At 39.1% G+C, this 19,103-nt stretch overlaps 1 protein-coding gene across 6 annotated transcripts; it reads left to right on the forward strand.

Moving 5' to 3' along the window:
• Window positions 1-3,589: 3,589 nt before the first annotated feature.
• On the forward strand, window positions 3,590-18,540 carry hnrnpc (heterogeneous nuclear ribonucleoprotein C). Of its 6 annotated transcripts, none has more exons than XM_058384669.1 (10): window positions 3,602-3,719; window positions 10,170-10,212; window positions 10,387-10,434; window positions 14,053-14,318; window positions 14,707-14,779; window positions 14,865-14,912; window positions 15,372-15,523; window positions 16,080-16,193; window positions 17,584-17,699; window positions 17,838-18,540. In XM_058384669.1, exons 2-10 carry the CDS (start codon window positions 10,208-10,210, stop codon window positions 17,934-17,936), a joined length of 921 nt encoding a protein of 306 aa, XP_058240652.1. In that variant the 5' UTR covers window positions 3,602-3,719; window positions 10,170-10,207; the 3' UTR covers window positions 17,937-18,540. The 6 variants fall into 6 exon arrangements, with proteins under 6 accessions (XP_058240658.1, XP_058240652.1, XP_058240653.1 ...); XM_058384670.1 differs by having other exon boundaries at window positions 10,390-10,434; XM_058384671.1 differs by lacking the exon at window positions 10,387-10,434 and having other exon boundaries at window positions 3,603-3,719.
• Window positions 18,541-19,103: the final 563 nt, after the last annotated feature.

The following is a 19,103-nucleotide window of genomic DNA, read 5'->3' on the forward strand; positions in this document are numbered from 1 at the left end:
GTTAAGCTGATATTAACCTGCAACCAAAAATATCAAGTTTTGGATCATACGATTCATGCACATTGGTATGTAAACACATCTACAGACTTATTTAAAGGCTGTATCTGAATATCCCTATATATAAGCAGTACACCAGAGAAGTAGTCCGTCAGAATTCTGAAACGTTAGGTGAGAAATCCCCAGATGATCCCCTGCTTCGGCTGAGATTCTGCAGCATGGAACCAATGTGCACTGAGCTATCCCATGAGGCAAAGGGACTGGCATGGAAGCGCTATTAAAATTAAAAATAGCAGAGTAAGCGGAAGTGCTGTAGCTATTACAGGTTGTTCCTTGTGGTTAAACCTGACTTGTTTATCAATATCTGAGTAACTTGCTGAAGGTTTAAACAACTGTTTTTGCAGTTATTATAATGTTGCAGGTCACATGACAGTGCCAACATGGTGGATGTAGTATGTCTGGACGGTATCACAGGCTGAGCGGTATCTACTGAACTGAATGCACTGGGTACTGAATTGAATGTAGTTGATACTGAATCCAATGCAGAAGCTACAGAACTGAATGCAGCTGATACTGAATCGAATGCAGTAGGCACTGAATTGAATGCAGTTGATACTGAACCGAATGCAATATCTACTTAATCAAATGTAGTTGATACAAAATCCAGTGCAGTAGATATCAAACTGAATGCAGATGATACTGAATTGAATGCAGCAGGCACTAAATCTAATGCAGATGGTACTAAACTGAATAAAGATGGTACTGAATCGAATGCAGTAGATACTGAATTGAACGCAGGTGGTACCGAATCGCATGCATTTGGTACGGGATCGAATGCGGTAGACACTGAATTGAATGCAGTTGGCACTGAATCGAATGCGTTTGGTACTGAACCGATCTACAGAGGACGCAACCAATCTACAGAGGACGCCATCGCACACCTCGCACACCTAGCCCTGAGCCATCTGGACAGCAGAAGGGGGAATTATGCCAAAATGCTGTTTGTCGACTACAGTTCAGCGTTTAACACCATAATTCCCTCCATACTCACCACTAAGTTGGAGATCCTGGGCCTTAGCCCATCCCTGTGTCAGTGGATCTCCAACTTCCTGCGAGACAGACCTCAGGCAGTACGGGTGGGCAACCATGTCTCACCCTCACTCACCCTCAGCACTGGAGCCCCCCAGGGTTGTGTTCTGAGCCCCCTGCTGTACTCTCTGTACACCTTTGACTGTGTGGCCACTTCCAGCTCCACCAACATCGTGAAGTTTGCGGACGATACTGTGGTGGTGGGCCTGATCTCCAATAACGACGAGACGGCCTACCTAGAGGAGATTAAAAACCTGGAGACATGGTGCCAGGTCAACAATCTCCTCCTGAACGTCAGCAAGACTAAGGAGCTGATAGTGGACTTTAGCACAAAGCAGGAGAGGAATTACCAGCCCCTCACCATCAACAGGTCCCCAGTAGAGAGAGTGGACAGTTTCCGTTACCTAGGTGTTTACATCACACGTTAACACCCTGGTGAAGAAGGCCCGGCAGCGTCTTTATCATCTCAGATGCCTGAAGGACTTTAATCTGCCCTCAAAGGTGCTAAAGACATTCTACACCTGCACCATTGAGAGCATCCTGACGGGAAGTATCACTGCCTGGTTTGGGAACAGCACCAAACAGGACAGGCAAGCTCTCCAGAGGGTGGTGCGATCAGCCGAGCGCTCCATCCGCACCGAGCTTCCTGACCTGAACACCATATACAGCAAGCGGTGCTGGACCAAAGCCAGCAAGATTATGAAGGACCTCAGCCATCCCAACAATGGACTCTTCTCTCTGTTGAGGTCAGGGAAACGTTTCCATTCCTTGAAGGCGAACACAGAGAGAATGAGGAGGAGCTTCTTCCCGCAGGCCATTTGGGCCCTCAACCAGTACACCTAGGATCTGGATTCTCTGTTCTTACCCCCACACAACATAACATAACATTCTACCTCAGCTGATTGTTGCACATGCTATATTGCACTACTCTGTACACACAATAACACTCAGTGTACATCTTCTCTGTACATCTTTGTGTGTGCACTGCACTGTCACTTTGCTCCCTGGAAACTGGACATTATATTTTGTCATTTTGTCACTTTGCACTGTCACTTTGCTCCCTGTAAAACTGGACATTATATTTTGTCACTTTGCTCCCTGTAAAATTGGACATATATTTTGCCTCATATACACTTCTACAATATATTTATATATTTATCTTACATATGCACACTGTACATAATACTCTTTTGCGTCACCATTTCAATTTCATTTCAATGTTGACTTTAGCAGACCTTTTATCTACATACATTCATATCTTCTGTACATATAGAGTCTACACATATATTTATTTTTTATTTTATATTGTTTTATTTTTCACAGATACTATATATATATATAAAATATAAAAGTAAATATAAAATATAAAAGTATAAAAACAAACACAAAAAAATATATATGTATATATATATATATATATATATATATATATACATATATATTTTTTTGTGTTTGTTTTTATACTTTTATATTTTTACACTTTTATATCTGTTACACTTTCTTTTACACTATTCTTTCCTCTTTTATGTAAGACAGTCGTAAAAAGCATTTCACTACATGTCGTACTATGTATGATTTCGTATGTGACAAATAAAATTTGAATTTGAATTTTAATTTGAATCGAATGCAGTAGGCACTGAATTTAATGCATTCGGTACTGAGTCGAATGCATTTGGTACGGAACCGAATGCAGTAGACACTGAATCGAATGCATTTGGTACGGAATCTACTGCAGCAGGCACTGGATCTACTGCATTTGGGACTGAATCAAATGCATGTGGTAGTGAATCAAATGCATTTTGGCACGGAATCTAATGCAGCAGGCACTGAATCGAATGCATTTGGTAGTGAATCAAATGCATTTGGTACTGAATCGAATGCAGTAGGCACTGAATGTAATGCATTCGGTACTGAGTCGAATGCATTTGGTACGGAACCGAATGCAGTAGACACTGAATCGAATGCATACGGTACGGAATCTACTGCAGCAGGCACTGAACCTACTGCATTTGGGACTGAATCAAATGCATTTGGTAGTGACTCAAATGCATTTGGCACGGCATCTAACGCATTTGGTAGTGAATCAAATGCATTTGGCACGGAATCTAATGCAGCAGGCACTGAATCGAATGCATTTGGCACTGAATCAAATGCACTTGGTACTGAATCGAATGCAATTGGTACTGCCTGGTGTCAGTGAACAGAAGATTAGTGCTAGTATAGCTCATATAATATTATTAAGAATATCTCCGAAGACTGAAAACTAGATATACTACATGTACAAAATACAGAGTGCTCTTATCGGCTCAAGTTAAATTCAATTCATTAATATGTATATATTATTATTAGTATATTAATATGTCGCACTGAAATATGTACGTTTTGGGATTTAAAGAATGCTAGAAAACTCTAAATCAGATGCTTAAATAAGACTCGCGTCGTTACGGGCAAAGTTTTAACGCGTCGCGCCCTCTGGAGACCGGACAGTCCAAGTGTCTCGCTTCATGTTTGCGCATGCGCACGGCGCCATTTCGTGCCCTCGCCTTGTGGTTGCAGTGTGCGCGAGCAGACACCCACTCTGTCTTCCAACAGTACTGCGTCGAATTTTAATCATTTTTAATCTTAAGCTCCCGGTGAGTATTTTGATTCGAGAGAATTTTTTTTGTGATTTTTTTTTATTTTTTTTTGGGCTGACTTTGAACTTATCTATGGAGCATATATATATATTTTTTTATTTTTTTTTATCTTTTTTTTTTTTTAGTATTTTTCTGGCTGGTGAGACTCTGATGGTTTGGTGGCGTACATTTTGTGATGCAGATGTAGCACAGCCTGCGAGCGAATGGCTTTGACATGGCGACTTCTTTTTGGGTTTTTTGTTTTTGTTTTTCCATAATCAGAGTAATTTTCTTTTTCTTTTTTTTTCTTCTCTTCCACAGAGTAATTTTTCCCCTGCAAATAGCTCAGATGTGTTTGTGACGGATCGTGTATTTTTGAAGGTGAATGTAGGCTAAGCGCGGACGGGCTCTGTTGTGTTTTCCAAGATGGTCGTTTTCCTCCTCCATGTCTGGAATTAAGAGTCTTTAAGCGATTTTTTTTTTTTTTTTTGAAAGCTCAGACTTTAAGTATTTTTACCCCATAGTATGTTTTTAATTTATTGCTGATATTTTTATTTTTTATTTTTTTGGTGACTCATTTGGATTTTACAGGGGACTGGACACTGAAACTGAAACACTGACCTATATCTGTGACCAATTCCATAAGTAAGGACAGAGCGTTGACGTGGTAGAGCGATAGCACCGCCTTGACGTAAAAATATTGCAATCCACACGACATATATTCACATTCCTTGTGTTTACGGTGTCTTTTTCTGGGTAACCGGCATGAAGAACGAACCGCATCCTGCTGTCAACTGACTCAAGAGGAAGCTGACTCGAATGGGACTAAATCATGATTGTATCGCAGATCACTGTAGAATTAAGTGCGCACCTCCACTCCAGAGATCCGCAGGGTCGGGATTTATAATCAGGCTGCTATAGGCCAAACTTCCATGTCAGCACTGTATGGTTTTCTAGTGAGGTCAAACTTCACTGTCTTTCACATATGCGGTAGAGTTACGGTGTGGAGATGCCCCAAATAAGCTTACCATGCCTAGAATAAAGCACACGGTGAAGGTTTTTGGCTGCACTACTTGTGCTGAATGGGCAGGACACTGCCCAGGACTACATAATTGTTCTGTAGGATCATGTGTACCCAGTGGTTCAAACCCTGAAGGTGTTGCCATGTATCATCATGATGATGATGATGATGATGATGATGATGCACCAATACACACAGCAAGACTGGTGATAGAGTGGGTTGAACATGCACATGAAACTGAACATCTCTCATGGCCTCCATGACCAGATCTGAATATAACTGAGACACTTTGGGGAAGCGAACTTGTCAGGAAACATTTTTTCCGCCTCCAGCATTTTATAGTGAACTGTTTTGCAAGAGGAATGGCTCAGGCCATGTAGACACGAATACGTTTTCTTTAAAAAAAAAAAAAACAAACAAAAAAACGCATATTTTTCTATCCGTTTATGATGCATTTTTAGTCATGTGACCAAGTCGGCTAAGATGGTGGACGACGGTTTAAAGAGGCGGAAAGTAAAGAAATGCCAGGCGGAAATGATGCAGCTCGGACCCGTCTTAGATTTTACTCGGGCGCAGTACAGGGACGTAAGCGTTTTCATGCATTTCAACTTTTTAGAAAACGATAATGTGGACGAAAACGCCGTTTTCAAATTCATCCGGATTAGCGTAGATGTAGCCTCGGAATCCCTCTGGCCATCGAGCTGGACTTGTATCTGTCATTCCCAATATGAATTGATGCTGTATTTGCTGCACCTCCACCTTAGTAATACTTTATTGTGGTCTAAAATCAAGTGTTTCAGTTCCATTGTCCATTCCATTGTAAACTTCTGTGCAATTAGATCTTTTAACTTTTTCTTTTTCTTTTTCGAGTCACTGATTTTTGAATGATGCTTGTGGGACGAATGATTTTTAAAACGGACTGCAGGAGAATTAACGTTTGTGTTTGCACGGACATGATATAATCAGTGACCAAGCGTTTCTCCATTGTTGAAATCAACACCTGCGTTGATGATTAATGCCAAATAAATGAGAATTGCCTGAATATCCAGGAAGATTTCTTATTGCTTATGGTCAACGGAAATATTGAAGGGGGGAAAAAACAAAGATTTTTGTCATTAGGGACTCTCTGGTCTGAATATTTGCTATTCAGTGAGTTTTATAGTTGTGTTCAGTACTGTTTCTTTTGAGACACTCCTGTTGAATTCCTCGCACTGTTTGGAAGTGTTTCTTACATCACGACAAAATGGCGGATGATTGTTTGCTAACCAGCTATCAGGAACAACAACAAAAACCACTTTCTAATAGAACTATGATTATCATTAACCTTTCAAACCATTAGATACGTACAAATTAGAAAATAGTTAAAAACTATTAAGGTTTGTTCTTTCCCAAGCAGGGAAATATTTCAATAGACACTGTTGAGGATTAGTTAAAGCCAGCATAGACACACAGGCGAGATTTCACAAATCGTAATAAAACAGACAGTAGACTAGGCCGCAATACGTAACGCTATTCGATTCCTTTCAGATTTTCCAAGTCGTAGCGATATTTCCAGCACAAAAAGACCTAAAACTAGTCCAGACCGTTCTCTGGCTTTGGAAAATTGAGACACACTTGTTTTTTTTTTGTTTTTCTCAGCATGCGCTGGTGTGAACGCAGCTTTATTTTGCCTTTTAGTCGTTTTTTTATTTTACACCAGAAGTACTTACACTTTCTCTTTTGTTTTTCCATCGCCTACGGTTGAGGAATTTGATTGGATTTAATCCAGTGTAACACCAGATCTTTGTGACTGCAGAGTAAGCTTTAAACTAGAAAAAAAATCGACTTTTTCCTGGCCATGTTGTCTAATAAGCAGTCAGATTAGGTGTTAAAATAGATAAATTTGGCAACCCTGCATGATCGAATTTGATCCAGAATTCACATTTTTAATTTTCTAATGATTTATGTTGTTAACTGTTTAATGTTTATTAGCCTAGTCGGGGCCAAGCCAATCAAATGATCCCATTTAATGAAATAATGAATAAATTATGCACCTGTTGCTCATTATCTCCTCAGCTACCTGTTTCTAACTGCACCGAACTACAAAACAGCCATTGGGCGTTCCTATTCTATTGCTGGTTGCCATAGTAATACCGTTTATCAGTGGGTGGAACTTCTAGCATTGTAAATCGGTTTCTTTGCCGTCGGCGTATAAAATTCGCCAGCGTAGCTATTTACGCATCATTTTATACAAGATCTATGCGCTTTGCCACAGCTCACGTGCTCTCGCTGCACCAAGCCGCTTCTAATTTGCATATGTTGTCACGTCGCTGGTCTGGCCACGCCCACATCTAGTCGTCAGCTCTCTAACGTAACATAGTCCTTCAGCTATAATTATAAAACTGTTCTCCTAAACCGTGGGATGATGAATAACCGATTTGTTTTACTTTTTTTTTTAAACACGTGAATAGAACCATGCAGTACAAATAAAAAGGAATGAAGTGATTATTATTATTATTATTATGGTACCCATATAACCCCAGAGTATAGTTCTCCTTCCATTTAATAGCTCATTAATATTGCAATGTTTAGCGTACCTCCAATCTATCACAACATAGTAGTTCTTCAGATCACACTAACTAATCCCTCTAATCATGAACCTTGAATAAGTAACCAATCATGCACTAGACTGCATCGTTTAGAGGGTCCCTTCAGAGCGTCCACTTAAGAATTGAGAAAAGTCTTCCCCATCTGATTCTCTTGTGTTTTGTCTCTCCACTTTATCATCTTCACTTTCAAATGCAGGTTTCTTACCCAGCGTCACTCTGTAAGTTTTTGTTTTGTTTTGTTTTGTTTTTTTATTATTTGTGCCCTGTAGTTTGTTTGTGAGCTTTTTCCTGTAGTACAGATTACTAGGCTGTTGCAGTGACCCTAATCGCCCCTTCCTCCCCTTGACCGTCAAACCATTCCTGAAGCCCAGGCTGTAGATAAAGAGTATTCTAATACTAGTATAATATTCACAAATAATAAATGCCACATAGTATTAAATGCTTGTTAAAATGTTTTAAGATTCTTGATTCAACAATAAAAAAAAAAAGATCTTATGATCACATATTTAATGTAACTATTAAAGCCTGGAATCCCCCAGGAACAAGAAGATTTTATTTTAATTTTTTCCCCCTGTTTTATTATTATTATTATTATTATTTATTTATTTATTTTTTAAAAATGATTCATAGCAAGACAAATTATTTTAATAGCTATCAGGCTAAATGGATTTTAATTCCAAGTATTTAAACATTCATAGAAAGCCACCCTCCAACAAACACATTATATATTATTATTATTATTATTATTATTATTATTATTATTATTATTATTATTATTATTATTATTATTATTTTTATTTTTTTATTTTTTTATTATTTTTTTTTTTTATTAAAAATGATTCATAGCAAGACAAATTATTTTAATAGCTATCAGGCTAAATGGATTTTAATTCCAAGTATTTAAACATTCATAGAAAGCCACCCTCCAACAAACACATTATATATTATTATTATTATTATTATTAATTTTTTTTTCCCTCTCTCTATTTTTTTTAGGCTCCTAGTCTTGAAAGTAACACCCAAGCAGTCCCCAGTTTTCAGTCCGTTTTCTCCCTGTGTGGCTAAATTTATTCACATTTCAATTCGATTTCAGGTAGCTTTACTACATTTATTTATTAAATATGTTGACAAGAAAGCTTACTTGAGGAAATGACCCCAGAGAGCAAAAGAAAGGGGACATTCAGGTCAGCAAAAGAACATTACATCGGGTCAATGAACGAATAAAAAAACAAATCTGAAACATTTCTATAAATAACTATAATATAACAAGTAGTGTGGCTAAACGTTTATACCATGTTGTGGTAAATATGTCACAGGATGATAAAGTAATTTATAAGAGAGACATTATTTCTATTTATTGTAAGACACTGATTAGGAAATAAATAATGAACACTGCATATTTAAAAAATTGCTATAAATAATTTGCTATCAAAAACCCAATACACTACAAACACGCAAGTTAAATACGTAATATTATTTAATTTAAATTTTAATAATTCATTCGTTTAAGCAGATCAGTAACTAACGAGACTGAATGGCAACAGCGCTAGTTTCTTCTTAACAATAGTTTGTAGATATCAGTGCCTTTTTGCATTGTGTTTGCGCTTCACCATACCACTTATGGCATGCTTCACAGTCTGGTCAGCTTTAAAGCAAGAAGGTTGTTGTAGTGAGAGGGTGAATAAAAGAATACTCTATGCAAGTGTGAAAACTCTCCCTGTTCTGACCAAACGGCTCTGCTCCTGTAGCTAGTCGCTGATCCGATGAGAATTTAGCTAAATAATTTACAAAAGTGCGTGTGATTGGATGAAGCCCAAACGGAGCACCTGGTTTGTTTTTAGAAAACAGAGTCTCTGAAATTATTTTATTTATTTATTTTTTTTAAACGTTTCTCAGCCCTTCTACAGTTTACGGGTCAGCTTCTGCACTGCATATCTGCTAGATGATGATTTTTATTTTTTATTTTTTTGGCAATATGAATCCACACTACATCTCTCTATATATAACTAAAGACTTGCCATAAACCTTTAATGTAATTAAAGCTCAAATGCACAGACTGTATATATTTTTATCTCATGTATATACCAGAGATGTTTGCTACCATAGACCATTCTTTAAAAGAAATAAAATGCACAAGCATATGTAATGTCTTAAGTCTGAATGTTGTTTTGTCCGTCGATAGAGAATGTTTCACCTACTGCCTAGAAGAATAGATCCTTTTTTCCTGTCTTTGACCTAGTGTGTGTGTGGTCGCATCATATATTGTGCTGCTTGTATTTAAACTGATCAAGTGCTAGAAGTATCAAATCAACGCATGTCTATTTACAGTAGACGCTCTTTGACCCGGCGCTTGACCATCTAATAGCCGAAAGCTCTTTTGGTGAAATAAGCAGCGGCACCATATATGACTCATGAATGTTGAGGCTGTGTTCCAATACATGTTTTAATACACCCTTTGCTTCACGCTTACATCACATGGATGTCTGTTAGGAGACGAAGAATGAGGCGATTGGCCTTTTTTTTTAGTTGTAGTTCTAACCAGCTAGCTTTCCCCTCCCATAGCAAGGGCATATTAAAAGCACTGTTGGTACACAGCCAGGAAAGATCTCCAGTAGCCTAAACGCATCAACTTTCTATCCCCTTTTTCCTTTTTCCACGTAGTCATTGCGTCATTCTGCCACTAGGTGGCGGTAGCAGCGCTGCCCCAGTCTGGGTTGTTGTTGGTGTGACCTTGATAGAGAGAGAGGGGGGGGGTGGTGTTAACGTGTCACCGAACACCCGCCTCCCCTTTTACCCTGAATGCACTGCTGAGCAACAGCTCACCGGTGGACCAATAATGACCCCTCTTTTCTCCAACAGAATCAGGCAGACAGACGACTCGACCCGAATAACACAGAATGGAGTGAGTGACAATTCCCCCCTCCCCCTCTGTATACTGCATACAAATGTTAGAAAATCCTAAATGCATTCTAATGTATAGAACACACACACCCTGTAGATTTAAAGATCATGTTCACTTTATTCACACATATAAGCAATGCTTGTGTTCTAATGCAAAACTTTGGTGTTGCTTCAGTAGGAAAATAAATCGACCACCTGATGATGATGAGGTCCAACATAACAGGTTCCGAAAGTCTTTTATTTCTCTTATACCACAGCATTCCTGTAATTGTTTGAATGTAAAGAACTGCACGTCATATTATAAACCTGTCAATAGTTCTATTTAATGTTTTCAAATCAAGTTTCTAGTTAATTTCCTGTTTTCTATTTTATACAGTCCCTCCAGAATCTGGCACTTTTTTTTTTTTTTTTTTTTTTTTTGCACTCACAGAACGAAATCGACAAACTCCATGATGTTCGGAGGATTTTCATCATTCGCTGATTTTTATTATCATGTGATGTTATCAGAATGCATTCAGCCAAAGTCGTCTTCGAATTCCTGTGCGTCGAACACGATAACATTAAAATACATTACATATGGTAGGAGAATCATGCGCTGGAAATTTCACCAATCGGTAGTTTTCATGCAGATCACAGTTTACGTCTCGAATTTTTAAAAAAGTCGGAGCAAAAATGAGCATTTCTGGAAGCAACAACTGCAAAAAAAAAAAAATCCTAAGAAATCCTGAAGGGACTGATTATAGCAGCGATGAACTTTTTCTTGTAAAAATAATAAGACCTAAAAAACCCTTTTCCGTATCTGTCTTCCTATAAGAAGGAATTTAACAGATTGAACACTTTCCACAATGTTAAATAACCATGCTGTTAAAGGAATCCTCACCATATCAATAATTATAAGTTTTTATTTATTTATTTAATGAGAGACAGATTGTTCAGCACGTTCTTCAGAGCCGCTGTTGTAGAAAAATCTTTTTACCAATCAGATTTGAGAACTCAACAGCGCTGTGGTATAAGAAGAAAAAAATTAACTCCATGAATGCAACACTGGGTATATAAATGGGTTACTTTTTTTATTAAATAAGAAAAATCTACTTTTCAGAAGCTCATCTGGGGATCAATATATTTATTAATTTGTTATAGTGACAAGGAACCAATCACATGTTAGAATACTTTTTATTGTTTCCAAACCTAATTCAAAGAGAGAGATTTGCCAGACCTACCTGACATGAGGAAGTGTCTTCAAGCCAAATCATACTGAAATGAAAAGATGATTAAAAAAAAAGTAGAAATCATTTCAGTTTCACTTTTTACACACATCTCTGAGCTGAGATAGATGCACTAAAAGCCAAAAGTTTTGGGACACCCCTCCAAATCATTGAATTCAGGTGTTGTTTTTCAGGGGTTGGACTCGGCCCCTTAGTTCCAGTGAAAGGAACTCTTAATGCTTCAGTATACCAAGTGATTTTGGACAATTTCATGCTCCCAACTTTGTTCCTGCTCCTGTTCCAACATGACTGCACAGAGAGATTGGTGCACTGGCCTGCACAGAGTCCTGACCTCAGCCTGATAGAACACCTTTGTGATGAATTAGAGCGGAGACTGTGAGCCAGGTCAAAACTGGGACATCTGCCTTTACATGCACGTGAATGTAATATGGAGTTGGCCCACCCTTTGCAGCTTCAACTCTTCTGGGAAGGCTTTCCAGAAGGTTTAGGAGTGTGTTTATGGGAATTTTTGACCATTGCCCTAGAAGCGCATTTGTGAGGTCAGGCACTGATGTTGGATGAGAAGGTCTGGCTCACAGTCTCTGCTCTAATTCATCCCAAAGGTGTTCTATCAGGTTGAGGTCAGGACTCTGTGCAGGCCAGTCAAGTTCCTCCACACCAAACTCACTCATCCATGTCTTTATGGATCTTGCTTTGTGCACTGGTGCGTAGTCATGTTGGAACAGGAAGGGGTCATCCCCAAACTGTTCCCACAAAGTTGGGAGCATGAAATTGTCCAAAATGTCTTGGTATACTGAAGCATTAAGAGTTCCCTTTACTGGAACTAAGGGGCTGAGCCCAACCCCTGAAAAAGAACACCTGAATTCAATTATTTGGAGGGGTGTCCCAAAAACTTTGGCAATATAGTGTATATATATATATATATTTTTTTGCAGCTAGATAAAAGTGAGTGCCACTTATCAGGTTCTATCTGAGGAAACATCTACATGACTTTTTTAATTAAACTGCAGAATCCATGAAGATTTCTAGTCAAATTTATTGCACCACTGGGGGAATAAACTGCACTTGCACACTGCACCACTGGGGAAATTTTCCCAAAATTAGGATTACCATGATAGTGATTTGACATGCCATCACTTGCACAGTTACTCTTCATAAATCACCAACAAAATGTTTCTTAATACATTAGTACTGTTTTATTTAAGATTGTAAATGTGTTTATTGGTGTCTTATGTCAAAAAAATATTTTTTTTTTTCCAACAAGATTTTTAGGATTCAGTAACATGAAGTAAGAGAATATGCCACATTAGTACATTATTCTCTATACTTACCATTCTTAGTTCTACCTGATGAAGGAAATGTCATATAAGTGAGCCTACGCTGCTCTGCTAATATAAATGTTATGTACTAAGGCCATTTTGGACCATAAGCAAAATATAATTCATGCATTTACATGAAGCTCCAACATACCAACCTGCAGAATCAGGAAAAACAGCAACACGTTGAAAAAACATGTGAAAGCTGAAAATAGGGAAATAAACGCTACAGCAAATTCAAGACCGCGTTAACATTAACATAAAAGGAAAGCACAGGTAGTTAGTGAACATCGCATGACCATGCTGACTGAAGTACAGATGAAGTACAGTATCACAAGCATCCCCCCTTCCAAAATCAAAAAAAAACAAAAAACAACTGCACTTTTCATTCTCTTAAGTTTAATGCGAAGTTACCCATGTCCCAGGTTTATAGCCTGGCTTCATTTAGGATGGATTTCAACTCTGATTACAAATAGACATCCACCAATTCCTAGAAACTTGGTTGTCCTCCATTTAACACAGCCTTGTGAGGTTTAGCCAATCAGCAAGCGGCATGCGGTGTTCCGTAAGGACCCACATCGGTCTCCGCTTTGAGTCGACGTCGACCTGATTCGATTTACTGACCACACAAATTGCATCGAATCTTAATGCTTTAGTACTTTAATAAAGACCTGATTTTTAGTGGTGGTTGCAGAGGTATATTTAATATGGTGGTTCATTTTTCACAAGCAAGACTAAATGATTATTCATGTTGATGTCCAAATCTCAAAGTATACAATTCACATTTTTATGTAAAGTCTTATATACTGTGTGTGTGGGATTTAGTACACATCCCAGTGCAAATCTGTGTGTGTTTGTGTGTGAGAGAGAGTTATTCTAATTTGGGAGAAATATGGTTCAGGTCTTCTGCTTGATTTAGCACTCCTGAAGCATGTGCAAAACCCAGTGGTGTCTTTTATGTGCTAGTTATTATTGCTCATGCTGGTTTTTTTTTTTTTTTTTTTTTTTTTTAAACCTGTACTAAATCTCGGTTGCTTTGTTAGTTTCCTCATCCGAGGTAGGTCCTTTTACATCTGTAAATATGTGCTTTTAACAAAACTCTCTCATCTTCAAGCTCACGGTAGCTCGTACGAGCCTGACCAGTGAGTGGCCCCCTCCGGTGGAATTGCTTTGTAGCACTTTTGCTAGACTAGTCTTGTCCACCCCAAATAGTCATTCTGGCATCTATTCTCTTTCCCGTACCCTCCGTGTCCTGTTTTCTTGCCTTCCCTGCCCCCCCCCAACCCCACTCCTACACAGTCACTCGCCAACTACGAGCAGCCTGATGGCGAGTAACGTGACCAACAAGACGGACCCGCGCTCTCTCAACTCGCGCGTCTTCATCGGCAACCTGAACACCATGCTGGTGACCAAGGCCGATGTGGAGGCCATCTTCAGCAAGTACGGCAAGATCGTGGGCTGCTCAGTGCACAAGGGCTACGCCTTCGTCCAGTTTTCGAACGAGCGGAACGCACGCGCCGCCGTGGCCGGGGAGGATGGACGAATGGTTGTGGGACAAGTGCTGGGTAAGGGTGGCCCCTTTAGGCTGATAGACTAAATATACAGCTAGTAGTAGTATCTTTAAATTACAATAGACTTCTACAACAAACAGCTGCTGCTGTAATCATAAAGACTGCCAGTCCTAACAAGTCAATGTTTTTGCAGCAGTGCAGTAACTCACTCATGTCAGCATCACAGCTTTAGTCACAAAATAACGGATTTGACCACAAACCACATCGTCAGCCCTGTGATTAGCTGGAGAAGGAAACCGCTTTGTTGACTTTTTCCTTTAGCCAAGAAAGATTTCACGCTGTTCAGCTTCTCTTTCATTGTCCTTTATAGATTACGGAAATTCTTTTGCAATTCATGAACTACATTTGAATCTGAGAGCATGATGATCTCCTTCTTTCACAGACATTAACCTAGCTGGTGAACCGAAGCCTCACAGATCGAAGACTATCAAGCGTTCAGCAGGAGATATGTACAGGTTTGCATCATTTCAGACATTTTTTTTTTTTAAATGCTGCTGTATAGATTTAACTCTTTCCCTTTCTCCTTTTTTTGCCCCCCAGTTCTTCATTTGATCTTGACTATGACTTCCAGAGAGATTACTATGACAGGTGAGCACTGCAGTGCCTTTCCAGTTCACCCAGTGTTATTAAATCTCTTCCCTTCCCTTCCCTTCTCTTCCCTTCTCTTCCCTTCTCTTCTCTTCTCTTCTCTTCTCTTCTCTTCTCTTCTCTTCTCTTCTCTTCTCTTCTCTTCTCTTCTCTTCTATTAACTGGAACATGACCCCATCATGGGGAACCAGAATAAACACAGACTTGCTGTTTACCGGCCGTTCCTCCAACTTATCATGTTTTAAACAATGTTGAACTGCGTGAACCTGCTGAACTCTGACCGCCGCCACTGCACTATTGATGTTTGATATGCAAAGTACATTGTTGCACACTGTTGCTCTCAGGAACACGGGCGAGTCAGTAACATGAATTGACTGTAAAGCCGTTACACTACACTGACATGATGTTTCTGGAGTTTTGGAGTTAAATAATAGTGTATATGTCTGTGTGTGTTGTTAGGGTGTACACCTACCCCTCACGGGTACCTCCTCCTCCTCCCCCGCTCTCCCGTGCAGTCATTCCCTCAAAGCGGCCTCGGGTCAGCGTGAGCGGCAGCCGCCGCGCCAAGAGCAGCTTCTCCACCAAGAGCAGCCAGAGAACCTCTCGCACCAGTTAGTACTTCTTCACACATCAGGCATAACATTATGAGCACTGACAGGTGACGTGAATAACACTGATCATTTCTTCATCAGGGCACCTGTTAGCGGGTGGGATATATTAGGCAGCAAGTGAACATTTTGTCCTCAAAGTTGATGTGTTAGAAGCAGGAAAAATGGGCAAGCGTAAGGAGTTTGACAAGGGCCAAATTGTGATGGCTAGACGACTGGATCAGAGCATGTCCAAAAGTCCTTTAAGTCCTGTCCATCTTGCAACTTACAGGACTTAATGGATCTGCTGCTAACATCCTGGTGCCAGATACCACTGCACACCTTTAGGGATCTAGTGAAGTCTGTGCCTCGATGAGTCAGGGCTGTTTTGGCAGCAAAAGGGGGACCAACACAATATTAGGCAGGTGGTCATAATGTTATGGCTGATCATTGTATTTATACTCATATACATACACCTGTAGATACACAATCACAGCATGTGCATATAGGAAAAATGCAATGGTTTTGTCCACAACTGCCAAGGGTTCTACAGTGACGTGTTGTTTGTGTGTGTGTTTAGTGAGAGCTGATGACCTGCAAACCATCAAAAAGGAGCTGACTCAAATCAAACACAAAGTGGACTACCTCCTGGAGAGCCTGGAGAGAATGGAAAGAGAACACAGCAAGAAATCAGGCAAAACACACACACACACACACACACACACACACACACACTCTGAGAGTCTCTCGGTGTTATACTCTTGCACACCACACACACAGACACTGTTCTTGTTCTTGAACAAAGAACTTGTGTATCTTGTGTCTGTGCGTCTCTGTTCTGCCACACATACTTTGCATTTTTTTTCTTTTTTAGTAATAGTAATTGCGCAAATGAGGACAAAGTATTTTATAGCAATGACGCTATTACAGATAGAATGATCTCAGTGTATTTCTTTTAGCAAATCAGTTAGGGGATCTACTTCACCCATGTCATAGTTCATATAGAAAGAGACTTATTTCAGCTTTAATATATCAGAATTCCAGTGTGGGGGGGAAAAAAAAGATCTTTTAGGAGATAAGAAGAATTTCTAGAATCTTCTGAGTGTCAATTAGGAGTTAACTGCGAGTGCACACATGACTTTATTTAAAAGAGGAAACCTTTATTATTGCCATATATACATTTACAGCACATTTGAATCCTTTTTTTCCACATATCCCAGCTGAGGAAGTTGGGGTCAGAGCACAGGGGCAACCATGATACAGCACCCCTGGAGGAGGGAGAGTTAAGGGCCTTGTTAAATTGCCCAACATTGGTGCTGGGGCATGATCAGCAACTCGGAGCTTTAACCACTTGAACCAGCACTGCCCATTAAGGGTTCACCTTTAGAGCCAGTGCCTTTTTACCCTAAGCAATTCTTAAAATGTTAAAACAACAAAGACTTTGTTCAGCACAGAGATGCAAATTCACTCCCAGAGCTGATCTTAAAACCCCATGAGAAAGAGTTGGAGGTATCAACTACTAAATATGTACATCCTCCATGAAGAGGATGGGGTCCTGTATCACCATAGCATCAAAATTTGTTGTTTACCAGCATAAATATACTGAACAAGGATGACATGGAGGGGAAAATGGTGAGCTTTTAAATCCAAAGAGGCCCCATCTCAGCTGTGAAGCATGGGAATGGCAGCATTGTGAATGCTGGAAAAGTGAAAGGATCGAAGCGGCCATCACAAAACCCTGACCTGAATCCAGTGAAAATTTGTAGACTGAACTGAAAAAGCATGTCTGAGCAAAGGAGACCCAGAAACCTAAGTGTTCTTACACCAGTTCTGTCCCGAGGAATGAGCAAAATAAGTGTGAAGTGAAGCTCGACGAAGCGTTTGATTCAAGTTCAAGCATTTAAAAGGCAATGCTACTAAATACTAAGTATGTAAATGTTTAACTCCCCTATATAGTAATTAAAAGATAGAATAAATCGGTTCCTTAGGCTTTTTATTTATTTATTTTACCTTCGACTTAACGAAGATGTATGGTAACATTTGATGTGTGTGTGTTGAATGTTCCGATGTTCTTTTGTGCTTAGAGGTGAAGAGCATTAAAGCGGAGGAGACATCCCCTCAGCATCCCAGCGTGAAAAAGGACAGAGAGAACGTGGAAATGAACGATTATGAGGAAGAGGGTGATTTAGAGGAAGAGGAGGTGTGTAGTGGAGAGATGAAGTGGGGATTGGGGAAAAAAGAAATGAGAGTTGGGTAGAGTTGCTGGAGTTCTATTTTGGGAGTGTGTGACCTCTCTCTCTCTCTCTCTCTCTCTGTGTGTGTGTGCGCGCCCATAAAGATCAAGAGCCGGGGAAGGGAGGAAGACGAAGAGGAGGATGAAGTAGAACAGGAGGAAGGAGAGGACGACGGAGACAGCACTAACGGAGACCACTCTTAAAGCGTCAGTTCTTACGCAACCACACAGACTTTACGCTGAAATACGTGGGTGCCTAAACTTACACCACACACAGCATGCATTCGGGGTTAAGTCCACAAATCTTGTGCGATAAATAAATAAATAAACAAACAAACAAACGAAAAATCAGATCCCTTTCGGAACACACTACATCTTTTCACCATTCCATTATTTTTTTATTTTTTTTCCCACCCCTAATATGAGTGATTTCCTTTTTTTTTCCCCTCCTTCCAGCAGCAGGCTTTAAAGATTCCCTCTCGGTCATTGCACTTCCATTCCTCACCTGTCAGTGGCAGCGTCACTCACTATTTCAGTTGTAAAGTTCAGTGGGATTTGATTCTAAACTGATTTTATGGGGTGAGTATGTCTGAGGTCTCAGATCACCCGTGAACAACAAAAAAAAAAAAATAATTTAGCTTGTACAGTATATACTTTTAATTTTGTTTTGTTTTTTTGTTGTGAGTCTAGTGACATTTAAGTAGAAGATTGTGCTCCAGAGACATGTTTGTTGCCGTTTCATTCTACTCGTTTTTTTCTTTTTGTTCTGTAATAAATTTCAATAAAAGATTCTAGACGTTTTGTGCAACACTGTGCAGATCTATAGAATTGTTTCTTTTAACAGATTCAATGGCGTTTGGATCCCTATAGAGTGTGTGCATGCTACGAACTGTATGAATTAATGGTTCTAGTCAAATATAGTGATGCTTTATGATATTATTACAATGAATTTATTCATTAATTTTCATTAATTAGTAAATTACAATGAATATTTAGGCTCTAATTATAATTAATCTAATTAGATAATAATAATAATAATAATAATAATAATAACTTATTAATAATAATAATAATAATAATAATAATAATTTGGAATGTACCAAAAATGTTATATTTTTTATAGGCTATATTTTATTTTGATCAAGTATCAAGTTCAGCTAGCAACTGACTTGAGTTCGTTATTTATTTATTTATTTAATGCTGCTTCCTCTTTTTTTTTTTGTCAGTTCTACTCAGAACATTTTCTGAAACTCTGTTCTGCTTTGTTCTAATCTTAACTGTGTCCCAAATGACATACTACACACTATGCACTTACACTAGTGTATGTATACAGTATGCACTTTACTGTCTAGTCTATGAATTTCACATCAT

The sequence above is a fragment of the Hemibagrus wyckioides genome, linkage group LG29 (genome assembly GCF_019097595.1).
Source record: "Hemibagrus wyckioides isolate EC202008001 linkage group LG29, SWU_Hwy_1.0, whole genome shotgun sequence".
NCBI lineage: Eukaryota > Metazoa > Chordata > Actinopteri > Siluriformes > Bagridae > Hemibagrus > Hemibagrus wyckioides.

Coding starts and splice junctions, on each gene's coding strand:
- hnrnpc (XM_058384669.1), top strand. Junction 10,435..14,052: donor GATGAGGTCCAACATAACAG/GTTCCGAAAGTC, acceptor ACTCCTACACAG/TCACTCGCCAACTACGAGCA. Junction 16,194..17,583: donor AGAACACAGCAAGAAATCAG/GCAAAACACACA, acceptor TTTTGTGCTTAG/AGGTGAAGAGCATTAAAGCG.